A 27,237-nucleotide genomic window follows, 5' to 3' on the forward strand; every position below is an offset into this window, starting at 1 on the left:
TTTTGAAGTAGAGCATGCCTTTAAAAAAAATCCAATCTTGATTTAATTGCCAGTGATGGAGAATATGCCATGACCCTTGAAAAGTTGTTCCAGTGGTTAGTTACCTTCACTATTAAAAATGTATACCTTATTTCCAGTCTAAATTTGTCTAGCTTCAGCTTCCAGCCAGTTACAAAATACAGCTGGGGGTGGAGGAAGCATGCTTCGAAAGAGAACAAATTCATATGTGGAGTTATGGTATCACTGAAATTTTATAGGGGCAGTCTTTATACCTCTGTTAAAGAAAGGTCAAAGCAGATCAAATATTTATTGGTTATTAACATACAATCTTGAAGAACAAAGATAGCAAGAAAAATTCTTGTCCTTGTACCCTCTAGTCTAGTCAGTCAGTGCAGTACTAATGGAGCAATATAACAAGAAGCTGTGGAAGCTTTTTTGTATTTGTTTTAAACATCAGTACTGAACAATAATATAACTATGTTCCACTATGACTGTAAATGTTAGGTTTGAAAACCTTTTTTTATGAACTCAATACTAACAGGAATTCACTTTTGAAGAGATAGTGCAGTTTAGAGATGGTATCAGAGGTCAACATCAGCTATCAGCTTTTAAACAGAAACTACCTGTAGTTGGATTGAAACATCAGCAATGAATCTGTTTGCTAGCATATCTCTGGGAGTGATAACAGCACTAAGGAAGACAGAAGCTGCTTAATGTCTTTCACATATATAGCATCTTGTACAAAGATCTTGACACTCTTTACACACATTAATTAGCTCTACAACACGAGCAGAGCATGATTAGACAGAGATTACATGACTGGCCAAAAATCACACAGTGAGTCAGAAGGACACAGGAGTTCTTATTCTCAGTCCCTGCTGCAACCCACAGATCATCACTCTGACTGCTGCAGTGAATGCTCCCCACCAAAAAACAAATGTCTGGTACAGAGAAATACATCTAGTGATGAAAAAAATTAGCCAAGAAAATACAGATGCTACATGAAGTTCAGTAGATATGATAATACAGCATGGGCATATATGTGAAATAACAGAAATAATGAAGTCTAAGCCACAAAAGACAAGTAACTGAAAAGGAAATAAGGGTCCAAAAACAATAGAAGTCAAGCAGGAAATAGCCCATTAGCTTTTCAGTCATATTTGGGGAGAAAATATGAAATCCATCATCAGTGAAAAAGCAAAGTGGCACTACTTTGATTAAATGAAACAGGGAAAGGGGGCTTCATTACCAGCAGAAGTTTGTTTTCTTAAAGTAGAGGGTGAATTATAGGGGAAACAGAAATAATTCAAGAACCTGCAATCACTCAGACTTGGTGCAATAGCTGTGTTTTTCCTAAATAGTGTAAGGAATCCAAGAACAGCCAAATTTGGTCACTTGTAGAAAGTGGGAAATGAAAGACAAAACTGAGGCTTTCCTCAGTGAATTTTGCTGTAGAAGAAGTTCATGTGAGGAGGTCATTTTAGGCCATTTCTACACTAGCGAGCTTACAGTATAGCCGCTCTATATCAACAGGAGAGATCTCTCCCGTCAACACAATAAAACCACCTCAATGAGTGACAGTAATTATGTCAGTGGGAGAAGCTCTCCTGCCGACATAGTGCTGTGCACACTGCCACTTATGCCGGCAAAACTTATGTTGCTCAAGGGTATTTTTTCACACCCCCAAGTGATGTAAGTTTAGACATGGCCTTAGACTCCATCCCTCAGAGATAGACGGGGTCAATTTTAAATTTCACCAGTGCTGCAGTTCTTTCAAGTAACTTATTCAAGGAGGGGCAGGATAGGAGAATTTGAAGGGATGAAAGATTAACTACTTCCTGCTGAAAGTACTTCAATTCTTCCAAGGAGGGAATAGTATATTTTCCTACAAAATGTATAGTGGGTATGTTCCCTATAATTAAGTCATTCCTAACTAAACATGCCTATTTTCAGACCTTTGGTCACATCACAAAGTCCAATGTCGATCAAGACAGAACATCATATTTGTTGGATAAGTTCAGCTCACCACAATTTATTTCCAAGTAGGCCTGGGAGAACAACTGCATAAGGTCACAAAAAAGAGACAAAAAAGGGAGATAATTTCTCCTTACCCTAAAAGGCAAGTCTGACTGTCAACATTATGCCATACATAAAATATAATAAAGAGACAACTGATCTTTTTCATAGCAAAGTAAAATTTATTTCTATATACTGTAGCTCTTGATTTAAAGAGGTATTCATAGAAACATAATTACTCTATCTGATCAGACCATTAGCCCATCCAAACTGATACCTTGCTTCCAACACTGGCCATTCCCCAATATGGTGGAAGAAGATACTAAAATGCACTATTATGGAATACTGTGTTTCAGTCAATAATGTACTTTTTGACGCTCATGGCATTGTATATATCCTAAATCATGACATTTGATGAAATTTTACCATGGTTAACTATGGTCATGAAGACATTTATCAAGCTGTTTTAAAATTCTAATGGTCTTTAACAAGATCTTATTGAAAGTGAATTCCTTTGTGAAGGAAATATTAAGACAGAATATCAGTCCATTCACACAGGACTATAGAATTGTTAGCTTTTTCTTAGTTCAGAAATAAGTTAGCAAAGGATTCCAAGGTGATCAGTTATAGGCTTGATTATAAAAAAAAAAAAAATTAACGTAACACTTGGGAACAAATTAATAGTTCAACTGGTGCTTCAGGCTTCATATCGAATTTTTGAATTCTGCAATTTAAAAAAAAAAAAAAAGTATCAAGCCCAGTGGTGTAGATTCTGTCAGCTGATACTGAAATTTTCTACTTGGGCAGCAACAGACAACTATTAAAGAACCACCATGGGTCATTAGTCCTGCAGAAATTATGATCCACAATCCAGCACACAGCTAAATATTTAGAAGCAGATTGAGAAAAAATAAAATATCTCACAATATAAAAGAGACATCACAATTAAAATATATTAATCCATCATCAAATATGGTGCCTAGTATCTTTTTCCAGTATATACTTAACAGAAGATAGAGACTGAGCGGTTGCCCACATCATCTCTACATCTTCATTACCCTCTTCATTGACTTTCAACAATAAATGTCCAAGTCTGACCAAACCAAAACCCTCTTTTGTGAGAGCAAGTGCAGGCAATTATGATGGCAAAAATAATAATAATAAATAAAAATCATTTCAATACAGAGAGAGGTTGCAGAAGAAAATTAAAAAGTTAAATTATAGTAAAAGATTGTATCAGTGTGTATTTGTCCTTAATACTTATTTGCAGCAGTACAGAAGAAACCTCCACGTAAGGTTTTCCACACCAAACCCACCACTCTACAAAATAATAATTAAAAAAATTACATGATTGTGAAGTTATAAAGAGAAAGTTGTAAGAGCAAAAAAAGCAGTTTAATTTTTTTTTCATTGGCAGGTGGAGCATTTCAGAAACTTAGAATTGCAGTGAGAAAATCAAAGTGATTTTTGGAAGATATTCATCCACAGCAATTAAAACAAAACAAAAACAAAAAAACCTCTCTCCCTCCTTTCCTTCCAAACCAACTCATAGTCAAGAATAACTAGTAGAATCCAGCTGTCAAATGAGTGGAATAATGCCCCCTTCTGGCTTGGGCCATGTGCAGCAGAATCTGAGAGTTGCGTGGTGGATTAGAACACCCAAACCTGTGTGGGAGAAGCAGGACAAAGGCAAAGATATTCTAAACAAGTTATTAAAGTAGAATAAATAGTCAAAGGGATCTTAATACTAATATATGAAAGCACTAATTCGATTAGAAAGGGTTTTGTTCAAACATAGACTCTAGAATCTTTGAAGATCACTCGGATTTTCAGGAACAGGCATCTTGGGGTCGGTTCGTTACAATATATGCTAACTGCTTATGCGCAGCATCTGTTACTCCCAGCATCACAGCAAAAGGTGGATCTTTCCCAAACCCGAAGAAGAGCTCTGTGTGGCTCAACAGCTTGTCCCTCTCACCAACAGAAGTTGCTCCAATAAAATATATTACCTCAACAGCGTCATCTGACTAGCATCCTAGGACCAACACGGCTGTGCTTGGGCTGAAGCCTGGGCTCTAGGACCCAGCAAGGTGGGAGGGTCCCAGAGCTTGGGCTGCAGCCCTAGCCCTGAAGTCTACACTGCAATTAAAAAGCCCCACAATCTGAGCCCGTGAACCAGAGTCAGCTGGCATGGGCCAACCACAGGTGTCTAACTTCAGTGTAGATATACCCTAAGTGCTATAATCAGTTTTTGCTCAGACACTATTTTGGACATTTTTCTCTTTCAATTATATATAGTGCTATATTGATTTTAATAAAACCACTGATTCTACAAAAATTACAAACTACCTAAATACTGATGCTGGATGCTGCATAAAAATATAGAAGTGTGTTTAGCCAAGACTGTCTTTGTGTCTGGCCTACTTGGTCCCTCAATCTATGACTTCAAGTTTAACAAACTCGTCTCGTCTCAATACAGATATTATTCTGAGTATAGTACATATAAATCCAGGTCACCTAAATGACATTGTCTTGCAAGGCGAGTATGGGTGGTGTTGTTGCTTTCTGGGGGTTAGGAGGGTCAGAGGAGCAGATATCCACTCAAGGTTATTTACACTGCACAATAGTGTCAGGTGACAGGTTAAGGGCAATCTAGCCTAGTAGTCAGAGTGAGCGTTAGACCTGGGGGTCGGAATAGGTGTCGGGAACTAAGGTTAGGGTTAAGGCTGGAGTTAGTAGTCAGAAGCTGGATCCAAGAGTCACGCTGGAGGTCAGGAGCTAGATACCAGAGCTAAGGCTCAAGCCAGAGGGCAGGAACTGGATACCATAGCCAAGGGGCAAGCCGGAGTCAGTAGTCAGAAGCCAGAGCCACAGGTCAGGAGCTAAATACCAGAGCCGACAGTCAAGCCAGGAGTCAGAAGCCGGAGCCAAAGGTCAAGCCAGAGGTCAAGAACTGGAGCAAACAGGGTAGCAGGCAAGCAGGTTCAAAGCAGGGGTAAGACAGAGACAAGGCTAGGTGCAAGGCAGGAACATAAGAGCAGGCACAACGGTGGGAATGAGCATTGAACAGCCAGTAAGCTGCTGCTGGCTTAAGAGCCAGCCTGCTGGCCCCTCCAGACTAGCTCTGGTGCAGGCCCCGATTCCTGAGAGAGAGATGGGAGGCACAACTGACTGTGTACAGTTAGCCTATGTGTACTATATGCTGCTCTATCAAAGTCAGGCACACTGAGGTGGAGTTAAGGTTTCTGCTCTGAATTCCTTTATTCTGCTTAAAACATTCAGATACTGATTTAATGTGTTTATATATTTAAACAGCTACAAAAATGATAATCTGATAGTTACATTTTATGAGACATTTAATTTTAAGACAGTTTCAGCTACTATTAAACACTGGTTCTTTGGCAACAGGGAGCCAAATCCACTGTAGTTTTTCTGTCCAAGGTACACAAGTGACCCACCATGCCCATTGAAATTAATCAAATGGCATTCAACAATTGCTACTGACGGGAAAAAACCCCAGCCCTGAAGCAGAATTGTCACGCATGGCCCTGATCCTGCAGACCTGGGCATAACGGTCTGCCTGCACAGATCAGCTTGCAGGATTGGGGGCTATGTTTCCTCCACTTGCTGTTATTAAACACTTTAGCTATAATTCCCCTTTTGACAGTCAAAGCATGCTCTACTAGATGCAGTAGAAGGGCGCTCAGTTATAAATGCTTGGAAGGTTGACAAATACATTTCCACTTTTTGCACTGCAATTTTGGGTGGGTGGGTGGGTGGGGGTACAGAACTGTGTTGTTGTAGTTTATACGATCCCATTTTCTTCAGCTGGATGTTTTGCAGGATCTAGTCCATGCTGCTTCATCTGTACTGCGATATCAAACAGGTAATCATAACATTCGCACCTTCAGTAAAAACAGAACAGGAGAAATGTGGAGTTGGGCCGCATTCTTAGGAAGCTGCATATGTTTAAAAAGTGAACATTTTTCTTCTATACACTGAGCATTGATAGCACAGTGGTCAGGCAGCAGCACACTCCCACTATCTAGGGTGATCAGATGTCCCAATTTTATAGGGACAGTCCTGATATTCGGGGTTTCTTATATAGGCTCTATTATCCCCCACCCCGTCCCGATTTTTCACATTTCCTATCTGGTCACCCTACTGTTATCACTTTATTGCAATAGTCACTCCACCTCCACATTAAAGTCTCTGGTGGGGAAGGGTTAGCCAGGCCTCTGTGATGCCCAGGGTTTGTGCTGCACAGCTCTCCACTGGCAGGTGGGGAAATGGATTCCCATTTATGGGAAAAATTATTATTTAAAACAGTCTATCATGTGTGGCTCTGTAGGCTGAGGCTGTTGAGGAGGGTACTGCTAGGGGCCCATGTAAGCAACTTGGAGATCTTCCCTGGAAGCTGATGTGTATATGGGGAGGGCCCTTCCCACATGAAAAGAAGTTGTCAGGAACCCGTAGACTGGGACAATTGTCACTGGTGGTGCGAGCCAAGAGAGGGAAGAATCAGCTGTGGCTGGGATGCACATGCAGTGATTCTACCTCCATTAATATTTCAGGGCTACTATGGCAACAGATATGACCTTTAAATTGCACTCACATGGTTTTGGCTTTTTCCCACGTTTCTCCCCATACGTAAACTCCATGACGTCTGACCAATACAGCACAAGAGTCTGGGTATTCATTCATTGCACGTGCCATTCGTTCCTTGAGATCCTTCTCCTCTGGTGTGTTCTCAACAATGGGGACCACTAACTTATCATCATATCTAAATAGAAAAAGAGGTATTATTGCAATTAAAAACCAATGCGTTCTGAAGTGTTCTCTATCAGGAGACTACTCTGTTCCTGCTCTTACATGGCATGGAGGATATCGCAGTTCTTTTCCACATCTAAGAGCCATTGTCGTAAGCTTTCCCCAATCAAGGAGGTGCTCCCTTCTTTATTTGCAGAGGATTTGGTAACATCTCAAACTCTTTCATCTTGTGAACGATGCTATGTTATATATCCTCTCAAGGACACTTCTGGTCCAAAACCTGATACAACACCTTCCCTATGAAAACTATAGAGATGGGTTACGCTACGCTGGGAATACTTGAACAGTATTCAGGACAAAATAAAATAAAAATACTTTAATGCACTTGGTGTAACTGCTTGCCTACATATCATTATTTCGTATCTGCTGTTTATTCTCTCTCCTCGCATTTAGGAATTTACTTTTCTCAGCACTAAATCTCCTTTCATTGCCTGCCCTTACTACTTTCATCAGTCTGAGTCACTTAGCAGTTTTGGTCTGTCCTCTTCTGTGTTAATTATCCCTCCAATACTGGCAACATCTACTAATTTGATCATGGCTGAATTTATTTAAAAAACAACAACACTTAATAAAGAAAGATATGAAGCAGCCACTCAGGATTAAAATTTGGTTGGTCTAAAAAAGAATTTGGAAACCCTGACAGAGTCCTGCCCAAGGATACAGGTAGAAAGAAGTAAGTGTCAGTGCTTGAAGAATTAAAGATGTTTCTCTGTTGTGACGGAGTCCCCAATGGGATACATGCAATCTGCTGACAACAGTTTGGGAACCATTGCACTATAGGCAAGATGCTGCATGCTGTTCAGTGGAACTTGCACAATAATGTGTAGCAAAGAGAGACTAGGATATTTGGCATTATTTGAACCTTAATTAATATTTGCAGAAACTTGTTTAAATAGATATAATCAATCTCTAGTTCAAATCCAGATTCACCATCAAGATCATACGGATATTTTTTGAGTAGATGGTGGGAGAACATCTTCAAAAAAGATGGAACTACATTATAGATATAAAGCAATGCTGAAAGTAGTAAATCTAGTATTGGATGTGTTTATTCACAGAAAGAGAGAAAATCTGGTTCTTTACAGTTTTTCATGCTGAAGGCATCCCAAAGCACTCTACAGTCTAATGAATGAAACAACTGTAGCAATGTTTGTGAGCTCACCTACTAGTCACATACAGCCTGGAAATTAAAAGAAGAGCTGAAGTGTTGGCTAGTAGTTAGAACAGACGACTGGGAGCAACATCTCCTAGGTTCTAGTCCCAGCTCTGCCACTAGCCGTGTGATTTTAGACAAGTCACAACACTTCTCTGTGCCTTCTTCTATAAAACCACTTACCAGCTTCACAAGATTGTTTGTGAGAATTAATGTCTACAAAGCTCCTTGAGATTCTGAGATAAATGATGGCATGCACGTGCCAAGTATTATTTTAATATTGAGAGAAAAATAGAGAGAGACCAGGCTCATGCTACTCTTTTTTAAAGATGGCCTGAGATAAATGAGGGTTGGGGATTTTCAAAACTGTTTATCAGTGGCCTGACTCTGCTTCCACTAAGTCAAAGGTAAAACTTCTGCTGACTTCAGTGAGATCAGATTTAGGCCAATGATAAATATTTTGAAAATCCCATCCTTAATATTTACCTGAACCACCACCAGAAAACAATACCCAGAAACACCCCCTGAAAATTGAATTAAAAAAAAAAAAGGATTAATTTTTATACAAAATTCAAGAAAAAAAGTGCCTATCCAATGCTATCAGATGCCTTTGCCATACATTAAAAATGCAAATACTAATGCAGACAAAAGTTAAAGTTTTGTGGAAGTTGACATCTTTATGTGCATAGAACACACCCTTGTACCAAATCCAAACCTCAATGCATTTCTACCTTCCCAAACGGTTTGGGGAAAAATGTTAGTTACAAAAATTAACACCAAGAAAGTGCAGAGGTGTATATCTAACACCCCTCATCTTGGGCCTTGTCTTCACTTACCGGAGGGTCCGGCGGCACGCAATCGATGTTCTGGGATCGATTCCGGAAGTGCTCGCAGTCGGCGCCGGTACTCCAGCTCGCCGAGAGGAGTACGCGGCATCGACGGGGGGAGCCTTCCTGCCGCGTCTGGACCGCGGTAAGTTCGGACTAAGGTACTTCGAATTCAGCTACGTTATTAACGTAGCTGAATTTGCGTACCTTAGTCCGAAGTGGGGACTTAGTGGGGACCAGGCCTTATTGTCACACTATCTGAAATGAGTGTGCTAGTCCCAACTCAATGCTTTGTGGGAAAGAGTTCCCACAAAAAAGCCACCACACAAAATCTAGAATAATTCAGCACCTTCTCTGGGGAAGTCATGTCTGAGTTGTTACAGAGATCTTGCTACTTTTTAACCCTAACCATAGGGTGTTCTCTTTTCATCAGGTTAGGATCACCCCTGAGACAGCATGTTGGAAGCTGGGACTGCTATCTTTTCACCATAGCTGGCATCAGTATTAAAAAACGGCAGCCTCTCATCTTTCATTAGTACACAGATTCACTCAAATTCACAATAAAGGCAGAAAATTGAAATGTAAGGAAAATATTGTTCTTCCCTAGTCAGTTTAATGTTCCTCAAACTGGATTTGAGCTTTGCTCCAAAACAGGCATGGTGAGTTTTATTTAAATCAGCCCCTTAGTGAATATTCCTCTGACTTAATTACAAATATTGCTCTCTTGAATGCTGAACCACAAAAGACACTGACATTTTTGAAGACAACATTTAGCAGAAACGGTGTACGCCGGATTAGTCTCGTAAATGGGAATCTACCTGTAATACCCTCCTGAAGTGCATTTCTTGATTCCTTTTATCATTTCCTGATGGGTAATTCTAAACTCACTTCCTGGATAGAGAAGGGTAGCCATGACAGCAGCTTTTGAATGAGTATGGATCACAGCTCCAGCTCCTAGAAGGAGAAGGAAAAGGGATGCCTCTGTATTTCATACTGAAATGTGACTCCCTACTTTCCATTAAGATAAACTGACATGTGAAAATTAGTTTCAATCCTTTAGCTGAACATCCTTGCTAATGGACTAGACAAGGCCCATAGTCAGTTCTTTAGAGCAACCAAAAGGTATGTTAATAGGAAGTATTCTGTAATCTACAAAGAACAGTGAGAGCTATAATTAGGGTGTCAGTGGATGGTTTTAGTGCAACTTCCAGGCAAACCTTTTCCCTCATGCATCTATTTTACATTTCCATCAGCTGATATGACTGAAACATTTTAATTACATCACCAAAGAGCACCGAGGTTCTAAAGAATTAAAAATTTGACTTATTTGTGGCAGAAGAGTACAAAGAAGACTCAAAGAACTCAGAAGAGGAGAGTTTCTTTGATGTTCAGCTATTTCTGTCTGGAGAAGGGGTGAAAGTGAGCTGGTACGGGCCAGTATGGCGTACTGGTAAGAACCCGCACTGGCCTGTATGAGACGTAGGGTCCGTACCAGCAGGGCTGCCAACAGGGGGGTCAAAGGGAGCAGCTGCCCTGGGGCCAGCAATTTAAAAGGGCCTGGGGCTCCGGACGCCGCTGCTGCTACTGCTACTATAAATCGCCACTGGAGCCCCGGGTGGCATAGGCCAGGTGGCCTGGAAGGGCTGGCTGGGGGATGCTGACCCCCATCCCCATCCCTTTCGCCTAGGGCGACCAGACAGTAAGTATGAAAAATTGGGATGGGTGTGAGGAGTAATAGGAGCCTATATAAGAAAAAGACCCAAAAATCAGGATTGTCCCTATAAAATCGGGACATCTGGTCACTTCAACCCAAGTACCCGCCCCGGCCCCATACTGGTAAGTGTCCGGAGTTACTTTCACCCCTGCTCTGGAGCATATAAATTGGTTCCCTAACATCACTTTCAATCATTTTATTTTTATATTGTAGTGAGGTGGAAAGGTCAAGCACAGGAATCACAGGGTATAAACCTGCAATGTTGCTGAAAATAGCAAGTTCTCCTTTGCATATGCAAAGGCTCTCCACGTACAAGTTTCCTTTACATGAAAACAAGAATAGACTCCCAAAACCTTTTTTTTTTTTTTTTTGGGAGGGGGGAGGGGAGGAGGACAAAAGACACAAATCTCGTACAATTGCATAAAACCTTCAACTACTGTTAAAATCCAATTCCATTAAATTAAACTGATAAAAATGTGCAGAAAGTGCAGAAGTGTTAGATTAATATACATTTTAAAAGTTAAAATATATTTCTAAATGGGACCAGAGGCATTAGATAAAGGGATTAAATTGCCTTTTTTCACATTAGGATGAATTGGACTGAAATAGTAGACAGACAAATAGGGCCTCTAATGTGGGGCATTAGATGTGGGGCATGCTGCATCCACTTAATGTAGCAAACAATTGTGAGAATTGCACTCGCTGTACTATTTCTGGCATTTCTGATATCAACAGATGCAAGAGAAATAGAATCCTAAACTCATGATTTGGCCTGCACTGTAATTAGAGAAAAAGGAAAAGTTTTGTTTTTCAAAATATTTATAATTGTAAAGTAAATACATGTTCTGTCAATAATTTGGAATCTTAATAGCTTTACATTTCTTACACCATTGTAAACAGCGATTACAATTGCTAACCTTTACAATTGCAAAAGATTGTAATATGGCCTAAGATCTATTGGTATGAAACTACTGTAAGGTCATGAGACTACAAATTTAGCTCTGATGGTATTTTCCAATTAAGGCAATATTAAATTCCAGTGACGCTACACTTATGACTTAGGAGTTTCCATTTCATGTACTGATTTATATTGATTTATTATTGTCTGAATCAAATGCATTTACTGCATACCTCTCATGGTGTAAGCATTCATAAAGAGAGGCGTGCATTGGCTTTTCTTTAGTTTCTTGTGTGGTGGAGGGCCGCTGATGTCCCGTTCTTCTATGTCAGAAACAAACATATCTTCGGGCTGTGAGAGAGGTAGAATTGCTTAAACTGTGACACTCTTCCCCAAAATAGATTTACTTTCTTCTGGGAAGATACATAGAAAACAGGCTTGATTTTGGCAGCTTTACATAAACCGTATTTTTGCATTAATAAACTGTTCTTAAACAATTACTCCATGAGATTAAGCACAAAGTTTTTTTATTTAAAATCAATTATGCATCATGCCAGAATGTATCTTTCCCCCTATCTTTTCTTCTGCAAATACATTTAATGATTATTATGTGGAAACCCAAGTCTCAATCAGTGAGAGGATTCCTATCATCCTTTATTGTATTATCTCAGATGGAGATGTGGAGCAGTGATTCTTACTCCACATATGTTTCTGTTTTGGAGGAGTCCCTAGTATCATAAATCAGCTGGCAGTATTTACTATTTATCTCCAGCAGTACTTCTGTTTTTATTCTTAAGGGAGCAGAACTGAGATAGACTCAGGCAGTGGTGGGCAACCTGTGGCCCATCAGGGTAATCTGATTGTGAGCTGCTGGACATTTATCTGACATTGACCATCCACAGGCACGGCCCCTCGCAGCTCCCAGTGGCTGCCATTTGCCCTTCCCAGCCAATGGGAGCTGTGGGAAGCGGCAGCAAGCACGTCCCTGCGGCCTTCTGCTTCCCGCAGCTCCCATTGGCTGGGAACGGCGAATCGTAGCCACTGGGAATTGTGGGGGGCTGTGCCTGCGGATGGTCAACGTCAGCAAAATGTCTCGTGGCCCGCAATCAGATTACTCTGATGAGCCACATTCGGCCCGTGGGCTGCAGGTTGCTCACCACTGGACTAAGGTCATCTTGATCTGGGGAGATCCTATCTGCCTACAGAGCAGCCCTAGAGAAAGACTTACATACATACAAACAAATACAAATTAGGGCTGTCAAGCAATTAAAAATATTAATTGCGCCTTTAATCGCACTGTTAAACAATAAGAGAATACCATTTATTTTAATATTTTTGGATGTTTTCTACATTTTCAAATATATTGATTTAAATTACAACACCGAATACAAAGTGTACAGTGCTCACTGTATATTTATTTTTGATTACAAGTATTTGCACTGTAAAAAAACAAAAGAAATTGTATTTTTCAATTCACCTAATACAGGTAACTGTAGTGCGATCCCTTTATCCTGAAAGTTGAACTCACAAATGTAGAATTAAGTAAAAAAAAAAAAAAAAAGTAAAATTTTAGAGCCTGCAAGTCCACTCAGTCCTACTTCTTGTTCAGCCAATCACTCAGACAAACAAGTTTGTTTACATTTGCAGGAGATATGCTGCCCGCTTCTTGTGTACATCACCTGAAAGTGAGAACAGGCATTCTCTTGGTACAGATGCACTAAAGATTCATATGTCCCTTCATGCTTCAACCACCATTCCAGGGGACATGAGTCCATGCTGATGACGGGTTCTGCTCGATAATAATCCAAAGCAGTGCGGACCGATGCATGTTCATTTTCATTATCTGAGTCAGATGCCACCAGCAGAAGGTTGATTTTCTTTTTTGGTGGTTCGGATTCTGTAGTTTCCGCATCAAAGTGTTGCTCTTTTAAGACTTTTGAAAGCATGCTCCACACCTCATCCCTCTCAGATTTTGGAAGACACTTCAGATTCTTAAACCTTGGGTTGTGTGCTGTATTTATCTTTAAAAAGAAGAACAGGAGTACTTGTGGCACCTTAGAGACTAACAAATTTATTAGAGCATAAGCTTTCGTGGACTACAGCCCACTTCTTCGGATGCATATAGAATGGAACATATAATGAGGAGATATATATACACACATACAGAGAGCATAAACAGGTGGGAGTTGTCTTACCAACTCTGAGAGGCCAATTAATTAAGAGGAAAAAAAAAAAAAAAAAAAACTTTTGAAGTGATAATCAAGCTAGCCGAGTACAGACAGTGTGATAAGAAGTGTGAGAGTACTTACAAGGGGAGATAGTCAACGTTTGTAATGGCTCAGCCATTCCCAGTCCTTATTCAAACCGGAGTTGATTGTGTCTAGTTTGCATATCAATTCTAGCTCTGTAGTCTCTCTTTGGAGTCTGTTTTTGAAGTTTTTCTGTTGTAATATAGCCACCCGCAGGTCTGTCACTGAATGACCAGACAGGTTAAAGTGTTCTCCCACTGGTTTTTGAGTATTTTGATTCCTGATGTCAGATTTGTGTCCATTAATTCTTTTGCGTAGAGACTGTCCGGTTTGGCCAATGTACATGGCAGAGGGGCATTGCTGGCACATGATGGCATAGATCACATTGGTAGATGTGCAGGTGAACGAGCCCCTGATGGTATGGCTGATGTGATTAGGTCCTATGATGATGTCACTTGAATAGATATGTGGACAGAGTTGGCATCGGGGTTTGTTACAAGGATAGGTTCCTGGGTTAGTGGTTTTGTTCAGTGATGTGTGGTTGCTGGTGAGTATTTGCTTTAGGTTGGGGGGTTGTCTGTAAGCGAGGACAGGTCTGTCTCCCAAGATCTGTGAGAGTAAAGGATCATCTTTCAGGATAGGTTGTAGATCTCTGATGATGCGCTGGAGAGGTTTTAGTTGGGGGCTGAAGGTGACAGCTAGTGGTGTTCTGTTATTTTCTTTGTTGGGCCTGTCTTGTAGGAGGTGACTTCTGGGTACTCGTCTGGCTCTGTCAATCTGTTTTTTCACTTCAGCAGGTGGGTATTGTAGTTTTAAGAATGCTTGATAGAGATCTTGTAGGTGCTTGTCTCTATCCGAGGGATTGGAGCAAATGCGGTTATATCTTAGAGCTTGGCTGTAGACAATGGATCGTGTGGTGTGTCCTGGATGGAAGCTGGAGGCATCTAGGTAAGTGTAGCGGTCAGTAGGTTTCCGGTATAGGGTGGTATTGATGTGACCATCGCTTATTAGCACAGTAGTGTCCAGGAAATGGACCGCTTGTGTGGATTGATCTAGGCTGAGGTTGATGGTGGGATGGAAATTATTGAAATCATGGTGAAATTCCTCAAGGGCTTCTTTTCCATGGGTCCAGATGATGAAGATGTCATCAATGTAGCGCAAGTAGAGTAGGGGCGTTAGGGGACGAGAGCTAAGGAAGCGTTGTTCTAAGTCAGCCATAAAAATGTTGGCATATTGTGGGGCCATGCGGGTACCCATAGCAGTGCCGCTGACTTGAAGGTATATATTGTCCCCAAATGTGAAATAGTTGTGGGTGAGGACAAAATCACAAAGTTCAGCCACCAGGTTAGCTGTGACATTATCAGGGATACTGTTCCTGATAGCTTGTAGTCCATCTTTGTCAGGAATCAAAATACTCAAAAACCAGTGGGAGAACACTTTAACCTGTCTGGTCATTCAGTGACAGACCTGCGGGTGGCTATATTACAACAGAAAAACTTCAAAAACAGACTCCAAAGAGAGACTACAGAGCTAGAATTGATATGCAAACTAGACACAATCAACTCCGGTTTGAATAAGGACTGGGAATGGCTGAGCCATTACAAACGTTGACTATCTCCCCTTGTAAGTACTCTCACACTTCTTATCACACTGTCTGTACTCGGCTAGCTTGATTATCACTTCAAAAGTTTTTTTTTTTTTTTTTTCCTCTTTAATTAATTGGCCTCTCAGAGTTGGTAAGACAACTCCCACCTGTTTATGCTCTCTGTATGTGTGTATATATATCTCCTCATTATATGTTCCATTCTATATGCATCCGAAGAAGTGGGCTGTAGTCCACGAAAGCTTATGCTCTAATAAATTTGTTAGTCTCTAAGGTGCCACAAGTACTCCTGTTCTTCTTTTTGCGGATACAGACTAACACGGCTGTTACTCTGAAACTTGTATTTATCTTTAGAAATCTCACACTGGTAACTTCTTTGCGTTTTGTGAAATCTCTAGTGAAAGTGTTCTTAACATGAACAATATGTGCTGGGTCATCATCCGAGACAGCTATAACATGAAATATATGGCAGAATGCAGGTAAAACAGAGCCGGGGACATACAATTCTCCCCCAAAGAGTTCAGTCACAAATTTAATTAACAAATTATTTTTTTAAATGAGTGTCATCAGCATGGAAGCATGTCCTCTGGAATGGTAGCTGAAGCATGAAGGGGCATACGAATATTTAGCATATCTGGCACATAAATAGCTTGCAATGGCAGCTACAAAAGTGCCATACAAATGCCTGTTTTCACTTTCTGGTGACATTGTAAATAAGAAGAGGGAAGCATTATTTCCTGTAAATGTAAACAAACTTGTTTGTCTTAGCAATTGGCTGAACAAGAAGTAGGACTGAATGGACTTGTAGGCTCTGAAGTTTTACATTGTTTTGTTTTTGAGTGCAGTTATGTAACAAAAAAAATCTACATTTGTAAGTTGCACTTTCACAACAAAGAAATTGCACTATGGTATTTGTATAAGGTGAATTGAAAAATACTATTTCTTCTGTTTATAATTTTTACAGTGTAAGTATTTGTTACAAAAAATAATACACACTGATTTCAGTTACAACACAGAATACAATATATATAAAAATGTAGAAAAAATCCAAAATTTTTAATAAATTTCAATTGGTATTCTATTGATTAACAGTGCGATTAAAACTGCGATTAATTTTTTTAATCACTATTAATTTTTTTGAGTTAATCACATGAGTTAAATGCGATTAATCGAAAGCCCTAATAAAAATATTTAGAACAGAAGCTTTAACACACAGTTACCCAATTGCATGTATACAATGTTAACTAAAACAGTAGCAAACTAGTGGAATGTTGGGCTGTTGCAGAACAAATCTGGGGATGAAGTAGATTTCAGATCTCATAGTCAGTACTAATTTAGGACAAGAAAACTCAAAAGGAGTAACCTACATACGCCCCTGAAAAAGTACTGAATTGCTGCTCTGAGATCACATAATACTAGGAGAAATCATCAGTGGTCTCAAGAAGGTAGTCAGTAATAATAAGGTGTTTCAGACTTCACAACAAGAAAAAAAAACCCAAAACTGCTTTGAAAGAACATTCAGAATAAATAGCTCACTACAAGTAATTTTGTTCCTTTCCAAGGATGAGTTCTGAGGTAAAAAATAAGTTTTACATACCTGAATTCTTTCCTTTTGGACTCCTGATGGCGCAATGTAGATTTCATCTCTAGGAAAAGATACAGAATTTAGCTCCATGTATAAGATATACAATTTGAAGAATATATAATTTGCTAGAGCCATTTTAGTACTCTACCCTTTATTGATAAAGAATTAACTTACACAGCACATGATGATGCAACCACACTTGTTCTCCCACCACACATTCACATACAGATGGTTTTCAATATGCGACACTGATCTTACTAGAGCAGTTGGAAGCTGAGAATATCCAAGATATAAATAGTCCTTTCAACCTGTCTACAGATTTAACTGGGTATATTTGTATCACTGACGGAAAAAAAACAAAAACCCACACCCCACATTAGTTGGAATCAAAGTGAAACAGAAGGGAAATTGCAAGTCGACATTGAGTGATGCAAGAAAAAACAGTGCCAAATCTATCATGTATAGCTTAATATCAATTAGCTATTAGTGTTTGTAATCACCTTTAGTTACTGGGAAATACACTTATTTATGTGGTAACCATTAAATTGTATTATATATGTTTTAACGTATGAATAAATATATTTAACTCACACAGAAGAAAACATTGAACAATTCAATAAATGGAACAATTTATGTTCAAGTGGAAATACCTAAAGCTTGCAAGGCTTATGTGAATGAAGAATTTCAACATCTTTTCATAAATTAAAATTATTTAAAAATAGGATGTGAAATATTTTCAGTAAAGGCCATAAAATGGGGATAAAATATCAGATATTTGTAATCACTATTCATCTTTAAAGGCCTTATTTTAAAATCTATAGAATAGAGACACCTAGTGAACAATTAGTAAATCTACAGATACATTTCCAGCAATTTCAGGACAAAGACTGTATTAGTTTCCTAAGGAAAATACGGAGTTCATATTTATGGAGTAGACAGAGTCCTTTGAATAAGATATAACCTTCAAGATAGTATACTTATCTTGACAAAACACATGATATCTGCGATACAAAAAAATGTGGTTTTAATGGATTAGTATTAATATATTAGTACTGCAAATAGGTAACGAATTTAATTCATTGATACTTGGTGCCATTCTATGAGCAAGATAACTAAGAAAGTAGTATGTTAAGCAATCGATTACTATTTGATTGCTACTGAAACAAAGAGATGTACCTCCTTTCTAAAAGAAAAATTACTTGTTTTAAAATTAAATGTTTAATGAAGAGCTGACAATAGAATACAGTATTTGAAATGTAGGACAGTTGACCAAGAGTAATAGAACAATTTTCCATATACTGTGCTGTATCCAAACGAGTGCAATTATTCTAAATCATTCATTAGATTCCACCAGCGAGTAACAATGATGAAAACTTGTTTCTCTCACCAATAGAAACTGGTCCAATAAAAGGTATTACCTCACCCACCTTGTCTCAGACAGAAAATGAGGCAGAGAGGTTAAATGACCTGGCCAAGGCAACAAATGTAGTCAATGTCAGCACACACCTTAGAACTAAGGACAGTTCTAAATGGTTCTAACTGTGCTCAGACTAATACACCATTCCACTCTGTAAAAAACTTCAGAGGCTATAGCCGTCTTTTGAGACGCTTAACCTCACACTTTTAAAATCAATGTCCTCTACTTCAGATCAGATGCTTGAACAGCAACGTAGTTGCATGCATGTGGTGAGGTGAGGGGTACTGACAAGTCTCAGTGTTTCACTACTTTGTGACTTCAGATCACATTTATCTTGCACTAACAATGCATCTGTGGTGTAATTATGACTAAGGTTCTGTGTTTGTCACGGACGTCACGGAAGTCATGGATTCTGTGACTTTCTGTGACTTCTGCAGCAGCCCTGTGCGGCTGGCCCAGAAGCCACCTGAGCAGCCTCAGGGTCAGTCACACTGGCTGCTGCTGGGGCTGTCTCGGGGCCCTCCTGCCCCCCGACCGCAGGAGTTTGGGTGTGTGGGGGCTCAGGACTTGGGACCGCTGCTTACCTGGGGGGTGGGAGCTCCTAGCTCCACTTGCTGCCTCTGCCCGCAGGCACCGTCCTGGCAGCTCCTATTGGCCACGGTTCCCAGGCAATGGGAGCTGCAGAACTGGGGCTTGGGCGGAGCGGAGGCAGCACATGGAGCTAGGGAGCTGGGGCTGCTGCTTCCCAGGAACTGGGTAGGAAGCCTGCCCCAGCTCCATCAACCCTCCCCCCCCAGCACCCGTGCCCCCACTGGGCCGCGACTCCTTCCCCCCCCAGCATCCACACCCCCTTCCCCAGCACCCGTAGTGCCTCCCTGGGCCACACACCCCTCCCCAGCACCCACGGTGCCTTGTGGGCCATGACTTGCCTTCCTGAGCACCCACGCCCCTCCTCCCAAGCACCCGCGGCGCTTCCCCGGGCTGCACCCCCCTCCCCAGCACCCTCCGAGTTCTCCCCCTAGTTTTAGTCAGGGGTATTTTTAGTAAAAGTCATAGACAGGTCACGGGTCCGTGAATTTTTGTTTACTGCCCGTGACCTGTCCATGACTTTTACTAAAAATACCCGTAACTAAAATTTAGCCTTAATTATGATTACTGTTCCTTTCTTTCAATGGCCACTAAGAGGAGCTCTGTATCCATTAATAACTTCAAACTTATCAAGCTGAATAGACAATGGTACATTTCATGCAAAATTATATAGCAAAGTGGTTCCTAATTGTACACTTTTTAGTATTGCATACACACCAAAAAATTGTTTTACTGCAAGTCTTCTTGTTGCCTGACCTGCCTAAATTATCTCCCATTAATATGTCTTCAGGATTTATCTGAATACAAGAATTATTCCTTCTTCCTCAGAGACCAAGAATGATATCTCTGCAACATATCTTTGTCTAATGCCTCACTCCTGAATTTCAGCCATCCTTCATGAATTGTAGTGCACTCACTGCTTATTCAATTGACCCCATCATCTGTATAGTTATCGCTTTCAAAAACCCCACTTACCCATGTTTCAAGCTGATTCCACCACCAGTTCCTGTGACCCATCCTAAATGATAAAACTGCTTGCAGAGCTCTGGAATCAGGTTTCTTGGATGTAACTTGTCCTTAAAAAACAAAACAAACAAACAAAAAAAGTAATTGTCCACTTATAAATGTTGGAATCAATTGCATGAGATGATATCTGATTTATACAGAAGGACTTCAAAATAAAAAAAAAATCTCACTGGTGCCTGAACTAAAGACTGACGGTATGTTTGTGTGCTGCCCTGGACATTTCATGTGGGCCACATTAGAAAAACAAAAAATTAGATGGCTTTCATAGTTAGAAGGACTGGTCCAAAGCTCAGCGCAGTCAATGAACTTTAGATCGATCCCACCAAGATTAGTGATAAAAGAGAAAGATTAGGTCATCTAGTCCATCCACTGACCTTTGTCAGTACAGGATAACTATCCTTATGATCACAAAGTAGCATAATTTTTCTCTTATTTCTCCTACCATGCCCTAAATACATTTGCCCATCCTTAGTGTTCACAACCTTCAAATGTTTTGAAGGCAATTAATTCTTCCCCTTGTGAAGTTACACATAGGCTAACTTCCTATGTATCTATCCCACCATAACCACTACCACAACTTGCATTGTAAATTCATATCACATGACCAAAGAATTTCCACTGAGTGCCAAATAAAGGAACGTTTCCCATAATTTCTAGGAGTATGTGTATGACATGCTTTTAAAAGTCTGTGTGATACATACTTCCTCCTCTTGAATAATTTTTATGTAGGGTTATTTTGCAAGATTTACATTTGAATTACAATAACAAAAGTCCTAATTTTATTAATGGGCCATGTCAGCTATGATTATGAATATGTATGGATCATACTGTATACGTTTTAGATTTGTTTTATTTTCTTTTTAATTAGCATTCAAATAATATCAAAAGAGGAATGTTCACCTCACCAGATCACTTGACTAGCTTCACATTCCTACCATTTTACGACATGAGAATGCCTCAGATGCTGTTTAGCTTTCATTTTAATTGCTCCATTTTAATATTTCTTTCAGAGAAACATTATTCAATTTAATATAATCACTAATTTTATAAACACAATGGAATATTAAATAAAAAAAACATGTATATCATTCCTGAGGGTGAGTTCTGTGTCACAGACTCATTCATAGTTCACCTGGGACTTTTGCAGCTCAGCTTTGCTTTACTGTTCAAATATCAGACATAGTAAATGGGAGGGGGATGGGGGGGGTGGGATAGCTCAGTGTATGCAATGTATTAAATATGTGTCTTCCCTTGACAAAATCTTAGGGACAATATGTATATTTCCCTTAGAAACAAGTGCAATGAACCAGACATCTGCAGAAGAAATCATACAGCTGATATTTCACAATAGCTGTTTCTAAGGCACCAGATCCTTGCAGTAAATCACCACAAGTATTCTTTGGATAGCTACAATATTTTAAAGCAAGTTTACCGTATATACTTATTTATAAGCCGAATATTTTTGGTAAAAAAATACGCATCAAAGAGCGGTGGTTGGCTTATAAACAGGTCTACACCAAAATTTGATGATTTTAAACTCTATGAATCATTACATTGAATATCTAATACATTGTTGTTTTGTTTACCTGGAGCCCCTAAGCTCCCAGCGGGAGTGGCAAACTGCGGCCACAGGGAGCTGAGGGCCTCTGTGCCTGTGAACGCTCCAGGTAAACAAAACATCCCACCCCACCAGCGGCTTACCCTGACGGGCCAGGAGCCAAAGTATGCCAACCCCTGAAATATAGGGTTGGCTTATGAAAGGGTCATACAGTTTTTGCTATTTTTACCTAACTATCTTGGGGGGTTGGCTTATAAACGAACGGGCTAATGAACGATTATATACGGTAATTTAGTAAAAGCAACTATTGACAAACATAATCTAAATGAAATTAAAAATACAGATACATTTATCCAAGATAGACCTATTTGTCCCAAAGATAGATTTCTTTTGTTTGTCCCAAAACAGGATTTGTTCTAGTTGCTCTTATGTATGAAAATTATTTGAACATTTAAGACTGATAAAATGATTATAAAACTAAAATTGACTAAAACAGATCTTGGTGCATTATGGTGAAGGCTACAATTTAGTCACGGAGGCTGCAGATTCGGTGACTTCCAGTGACCTCTGTGACTTCAGCCTGAGGTGGTTGGGAGCTGCCGGGTCCCCTGCCGCCCATGGAGGCAGGGAGCTGCGGGGTACCCCTGCCATCTTTAGCAACTCCAGGAGCTCCAAGCTGCCATGGGCAGTGGGTAACCCCGGAGCTCCTGGCCGCCACCTGTGGCAGGGGAATCCCCTGAGCTCCTGGCTGCTGGAGCTAGCGGGGGAATCCAGGAACTGCAGGCAGCAAGGGTTCTCCGCAACCCTCAGCTGCTGCAGGCAGCTCCTAGCCCCCACGCAGCTGCCTGCTTCAGGCAGTGTGGGGACCCGCAGATCCCCATTTTGTCACAGGTATTTTCTTTTTTTGCCTGTGACCTGTCCATGACTTTTACTAAAAATATCCATGACAAAATCTTAGCCTTAGTTATGGCCCTTATTTAACTACTAAGAATGCATCACATCAGGCTTTCATTTGGACAGATCCTGAGTCGGGATAGGTCAATCAGTGCTTGATGGGGACCTCCAAAGAAATCTCAGCTGCTGCAGGAAGGGGTCAGGCAACTCAGTGTGTGGCACTCGTCCCTCCCAGTCAGTACCAATTCCCGATGCAATTTATAAAGTGGCCTGGGTCCTGCAGGGCGCTGAGCTTTCTGTCCCTGAACCACCTGAGCGCTTCCGCGCACACTGCCAAGCCGGGTCCCGCGCCGAGGCCCCCGCGCCTACCTGCGATGCATCCCCGGCCACGCAACCACCTTCGCGCGGGCAGCAGCGGCCGCCCCCAGCCGCAGCCATGGCGCCGTCCGGACGCACAGCGCAACCAGCGCTGGGACCGACCCTGGGGTCCTTCCTCGCCCCCGGCGCAGGCAGGGACTCAGCTCCGGGGAGCCCAGGGGCCCCGCTCAGGCAGGGCGGGGGTAGCCCCAGGGCGGGATTGTCCTGCAGTTGCTGGGGCGGCGCTGCCCGGGGGGAGGCGCGTTTAGGCAGGTGTAGGAGCATAAACCTCCGGGCCCCGGCCCGGCCTGCCCGCAATCCGAGTGGCTGAGGCGGCCCCAGGCCCGGGGCCCAGCGGGTGGCGAGACGCTTCCTTCTCCAGCGGCCAACACGCGAGGAGGCGAGAGGAAAGACACGTGCCCAGAGTATCTGTCTGTGCTTAACCCCGGCCCGGACAGCGGGGGCCTGACCTAGGGGAGACCGGGGCGATGCGGAGACAGCTGGCACCGGGACACGAAGGAAGGCGGTGGCAGAAGGAGCCTCATATTGTGCATCCCGATTGGTGGACACGGGCCCCGGTCTATCCTATCCAGCCGTCGTCTCTCGTCTTAGACCCAGCTCCTGAGCTCTCTTGGGCAGGGCCCCCTTCGGACCTCGCTTAGTGCGGTGGGGCCAAGCCGCAAAGTACCAATCACTGTTGCCAACGCTATGACTGTACTGTGGATTTCGCTTTAAATCCGCCGCTTCTGCAGTTAGGTGGCTGTTAGGTGTGAATCTCGCTTGTCATTAAAAATAATGCTTTTGTCACGGAGGAGGAGAGCCTGAAAATGTGATCCAAGTGAACCCTAACCGAGATAGCCAACAAACCCCAAATGTATTATTTAAAAAAATCACGCTTTTTAAGTTTATCACGTTATGTTGGGTCTCTGATGATTTTTGAACGCTCAGGTTTGGCAATACCTGAAACGAAGGATATTCTGGGGAAATCAAATCCTAAACACCACCTGAAGCTCTGCCCTAGGCAGGTGCTCGACACAAATGAATCTCTGACCCTTGTACTTCAGCAACACTCATCTAGTTTTGAATTGAAGTGTGTGTCTTTTGGCTTGTGCAGGGAGGTAGCTAGTCCTGCTCCATCTGTATGTGGGGAGGGAGGAGTAGTGGGTTCCCCCATAAGGGAGCACACATTAGCCGTGGCTGCAAGGGGGTGTTTATTTGTGTTGAGACAATTAGGGGTGGGACAGCTGTTGGGTGTACCGGGCGGGGCTATCTTTTCTCTCAGGCAGTGAGTTGGACAGCCCTAGCCTTGGGTGGGAGGAGAGCAAGATGGCAGCCTCCTTGTGGCTGAGCTGCAACAGCAAAGGGATGGTCAAACTACTCCTGGGTGGGAGACTAGTCGCGGGGGCTTGTGCTTCTCTCCGCCTTGGAGGAGGCTGGAGGCTTCTGCACAGGAGCCATGAGCTGCTGGGTGAGTATTTGGCCTCAGTCACTAACAGGCGGTTTTTAGTTGGCCGCCTGTGACACTGTTAGAACTGCTGCAGCTGTGTGGGGGACAGCAATGACTTTCAGGGGCGAGGAAAGTGGATGGTAATGACAGAGGCCAGGTGTCTGCGAGGAGTTTGTGGTTAGGGGTGTATCTCTGCAAGCAGGGTATGATGGTGGGTAGGTGACCTGGACAGAGGAGAGGGTCCATGGGGGTACCTGCTGGAGTGAGTGGGCAGTAATGTTGGGGTGTGGAGGTTTGGCGGGGGGAGAAGCAGAGTGGACTTTATGATTAGCCAGTGGAAGAGAATGAAGGGGGTGGATAACGATGCTCTGGCCAGTGAAAATAGGATGAGGGATGCAAGGTGTGGGGAGAAAGGAAGATGGTGGTATGGCATCAAATTTGGTGTCTAGAGGACAAAGCGTATGGCAAATTGGTTTAGACTATTTTCTAATGATAGTTGTGGCTGCTTTTGAGTTGAGTGGCTAAAGAATACTGAGAATTGTACTTTCTCAAAGCCCTCTAACTCCCAAATTCCTTCTGTGATTTACCTCCATCCATTTTTCTGCTCCTGGCTCCTTTATATATATATAAAAAAAATTTAGTGTGAGATTAAGTCTGAAAATCTGTAAAACAAAAGAAAGCATTCTGTACAAGTTGGAGGGTCAAATGTAGAACTTAAAATGGGAGCAACCTTTCATTCTGAAGGGAGGATTCCTGACTCCAGAATTTGCTCTCTGTCTCTCTGAGCCAGAGTTTGGTCTGCAGCTAAAATGAACATCTTTTAAACCTGGTAGTAATTATTGGTGTTTCAGCCAGGGGAACATTTGTAGCAGTACTGCAGGAGGAGAAGTCTGTAGATTAGAGATGACATATTGATTGAAATATTTTGAATGAAATTTTTCATCTTTATGAACGGAAAATGTTTGCAAAATTGTCACTGTTATTGAAATATTTTGAGTTTTGCTAACATTTTCACAAATGTTTATGGAAAGTGACCATTTTGCCAAAATTTTGCCAAAAAATGGTGCCTTTAGACCATTGTGAAACTGAAACAACTTCAGAATTTCTAAATATTTTGTTACTTAAACCCACCTCCTGCAAATTCTGTAACATTGGAGTTGCTGCTTGTGACTCCCTAATTAGGTCTCAAAATTTCAGTAAGTGTAGGTGCCATTTTTTAAACAGGATACCTATTTTTATTTATTTATTTTAATACGGTACCTCTTCAGTGAGTCATCTAATGAACTGAGCACTCTGATCAGAAAAGGACAAATGAAGTGAAAATCGTTGAGTGATCAGGGAATAAAGGGGATGGGTGAAATAACTGAGGAAGTGGAAAGGAATTGAGACAGCTGTGATGGGAGCTGCTTATTTAAATAGGAGTGGAAGTAGAGTGGGAGAGTCACAGCGAAGCCACTTGGAGCTTTTTAGATCTATGAATTTAATTTCACTTATTTCTGCTTATCCCTATAGACTTTATTCTACAGTCCTTACCTAGGCAAAACTTCAGTTCGCTGTGTTTTGCCTGATTAAGGATTCCTGGTTCTAGTCCTACTTGCTATATTGCTTGCCTAAATGACAGCATTTAGTTTTGTCGTGTGTGTGGGGGGGGCCGGGGCGGGAGTGTGAAGGTGGTGGCAATGCATGTTTCTGTTGAGGTTTGAACCTTTTTTCCGACATCTCTCATTTTCTGGGGTGTATGTCTAAATTCTGTAGTAAAATGAATTTTTTTTTTATTTCAAACCACATAAAAGGATTTTCTTAAATAAGAGCTCAGATTAATATATAGTTTTCAAATTGCATTTTAAAATAGCTGACAAGTCTTTCTACCTTTGTCTTGCTTCACTTGCCACAGCCTGTGTTTTGCACTTACAACAGCACCTTTCATCAAAGGAACTCAAAACTCTCTGTCGTTTATGGAACTCAATTTTATATTAAATCTCGTATTCTCCTGTGATAAGGATAAGTAGGAGTATTCCTATTTTACAGCTTTGTTGGGACACTGGAGCAATGAAGCATAGAGGAAACAAAGTAATTTGCCTGGTGTCCCATACCAAGTTATTAGTGGAACAAAAGCAGGGCCATGACTCCCATTCCCTTGCTCTTATTGTTCTAAAATCAACTCATGTACTTGCCACCAGTGAGTGGATTACTTTTTAATACAGTGAAAATTACTAGAACAAGAAGGAGTATTTACTTCTCTTCTGGACTGTTCTCTCAGAGTTCTCTCAGTCATTAATTTCTGCAGAATGCAAGTTTTTATTTTAAAAAAATAATTAGGTTTCTATCACTTATGGTTGCAAAGATAGTATTCCTGTCTACTTGATTCTACATGTGTACAGTTTTTTTGCTGCTGCTGTTGCAGCTTATAGCTTCTGAAGTAGGAGCAGAGAAAAATTGATAAGACTCTGGTATGTTTTGGTGAGGGTCAGTGGTAAAACTATCAAGAATCATGTCACTTTCACTCTGATACTTAGGAAAACTATGAGCCATTCTAGAGGCAGGTAAAGGAAGACCCAAAAATTGACTATGAGGAAGAGGAGAATTCTATATATAAGATGGAAGGAAGACTTTCAAATTAATGACACACCTACTAGCCAGAAAATGATGGGAAGGAACACCAAGGAGGGTCAAGAGGCAGTACTTTGATAGGCAAAATTTCTCCCCCTTCCCAGGAACTATGGGTTTCTTACCAGGATGTTGTTTCTCAACCTCATTGGTAGTGTCCTTCTCTCACTTGGCATATCAGTCTCTGGTTAATAGGTGTCTTGGATGTGTTTCAAGCCTGGGTGAGTTTTTAAACTTTTAAAAATACACCATGACCTATTAGTAATACTTTGTAAATGTGTTTTCTGTTGTTAAGAATTGTTTTTTTTTTTTTTTTTTTTTCAACTTTCATGTATACTTACAAAGAAGTGTGCTCCCACTGAGGACAGAGGAGATCCCAGAAGACTGGAGAAGGGCAGACATAGTACCTCTTTAAAAAGGGGAATTATAGACCAGTCAGCCTAACTTTGATAGCTGGAAAGATACTGG

At 41.2% G+C, this 27,237-nt stretch overlaps 2 protein-coding genes across 3 annotated transcripts in view; one reads left to right on the forward strand and one right to left on the reverse strand.

Moving 5' to 3' along the window:
* Positions 1 to 288: 288 nt before the first annotated feature.
* On the reverse strand, positions 289 to 23,217 carry APIP (APAF1 interacting protein). Of its 2 annotated transcripts, none has more exons than XM_054026921.1 (7): positions 22,728 to 23,217; positions 19,856 to 19,956; positions 16,888 to 16,936; positions 11,672 to 11,789; positions 9,645 to 9,780; positions 6,632 to 6,799; positions 289 to 3,681 (listed from the first exon to the last, which is right to left on the reverse strand). In XM_054026921.1, the coding sequence occupies exons 1-7, from the start codon at positions 22,998 to 23,000 to the stop codon at positions 3,579 to 3,581; spliced, it is 948 nt and encodes a 315-aa protein (XP_053882896.1). In that variant the 5' UTR covers positions 23,001 to 23,217; the 3' UTR covers positions 289 to 3,578. The 2 variants fall into 2 exon arrangements, with proteins under 2 accessions (XP_053882896.1, XP_053882897.1); XM_054026922.1 differs by lacking the exon at positions 289 to 3,681 and adding an exon at positions 5,253 to 5,921.
* A 736-nt stretch (positions 23,218 to 23,953) lies between these two features.
* The window catches only part of PDHX (pyruvate dehydrogenase complex component X), a 107,468-nt gene continuing 104,184 nt past the window's right edge, over positions 23,954 to 27,237 (forward strand). The window contains exon 1 of the mRNA XM_054026920.1: positions 23,954 to 24,183. Coding sequence (XP_053882895.1) covers positions 24,042 to 24,183 — 142 coding nt within the window. The 5' untranslated portion in view covers positions 23,954 to 24,041. The remainder of the gene's footprint in view (positions 24,184 to 27,237) is intronic.

Source organism: Malaclemys terrapin, chromosome 4, assembly GCF_027887155.1.
Source record: "Malaclemys terrapin pileata isolate rMalTer1 chromosome 4, rMalTer1.hap1, whole genome shotgun sequence".
Lineage (NCBI taxonomy): Eukaryota > Metazoa > Chordata > Testudines > Emydidae > Malaclemys > Malaclemys terrapin.

Bases quoted from the DNA above. Each gene is read 5' to 3' on its own strand.
- APIP (XM_054026921.1), bottom strand. From the start codon at position 23,000: ATGCTCCTACACCTGCCTAAACGCGCCTCCCCCCGGGCAGCGCCGCCC. The intron at 19,957-22,727 runs GTAGGCGCGGGG...TTGTTTTTTAAG, and splicing joins TGGCCGGGGATGCATCGCAG to GACAAGTTACATCCAAGAAA. The intron at 16,937-19,855 runs GTAAGTGGGGTT...ATCTTTTCCTAG, and splicing joins GGAATCAGCTTGAAACATGG to AGATGAAATCTACATTGCGC.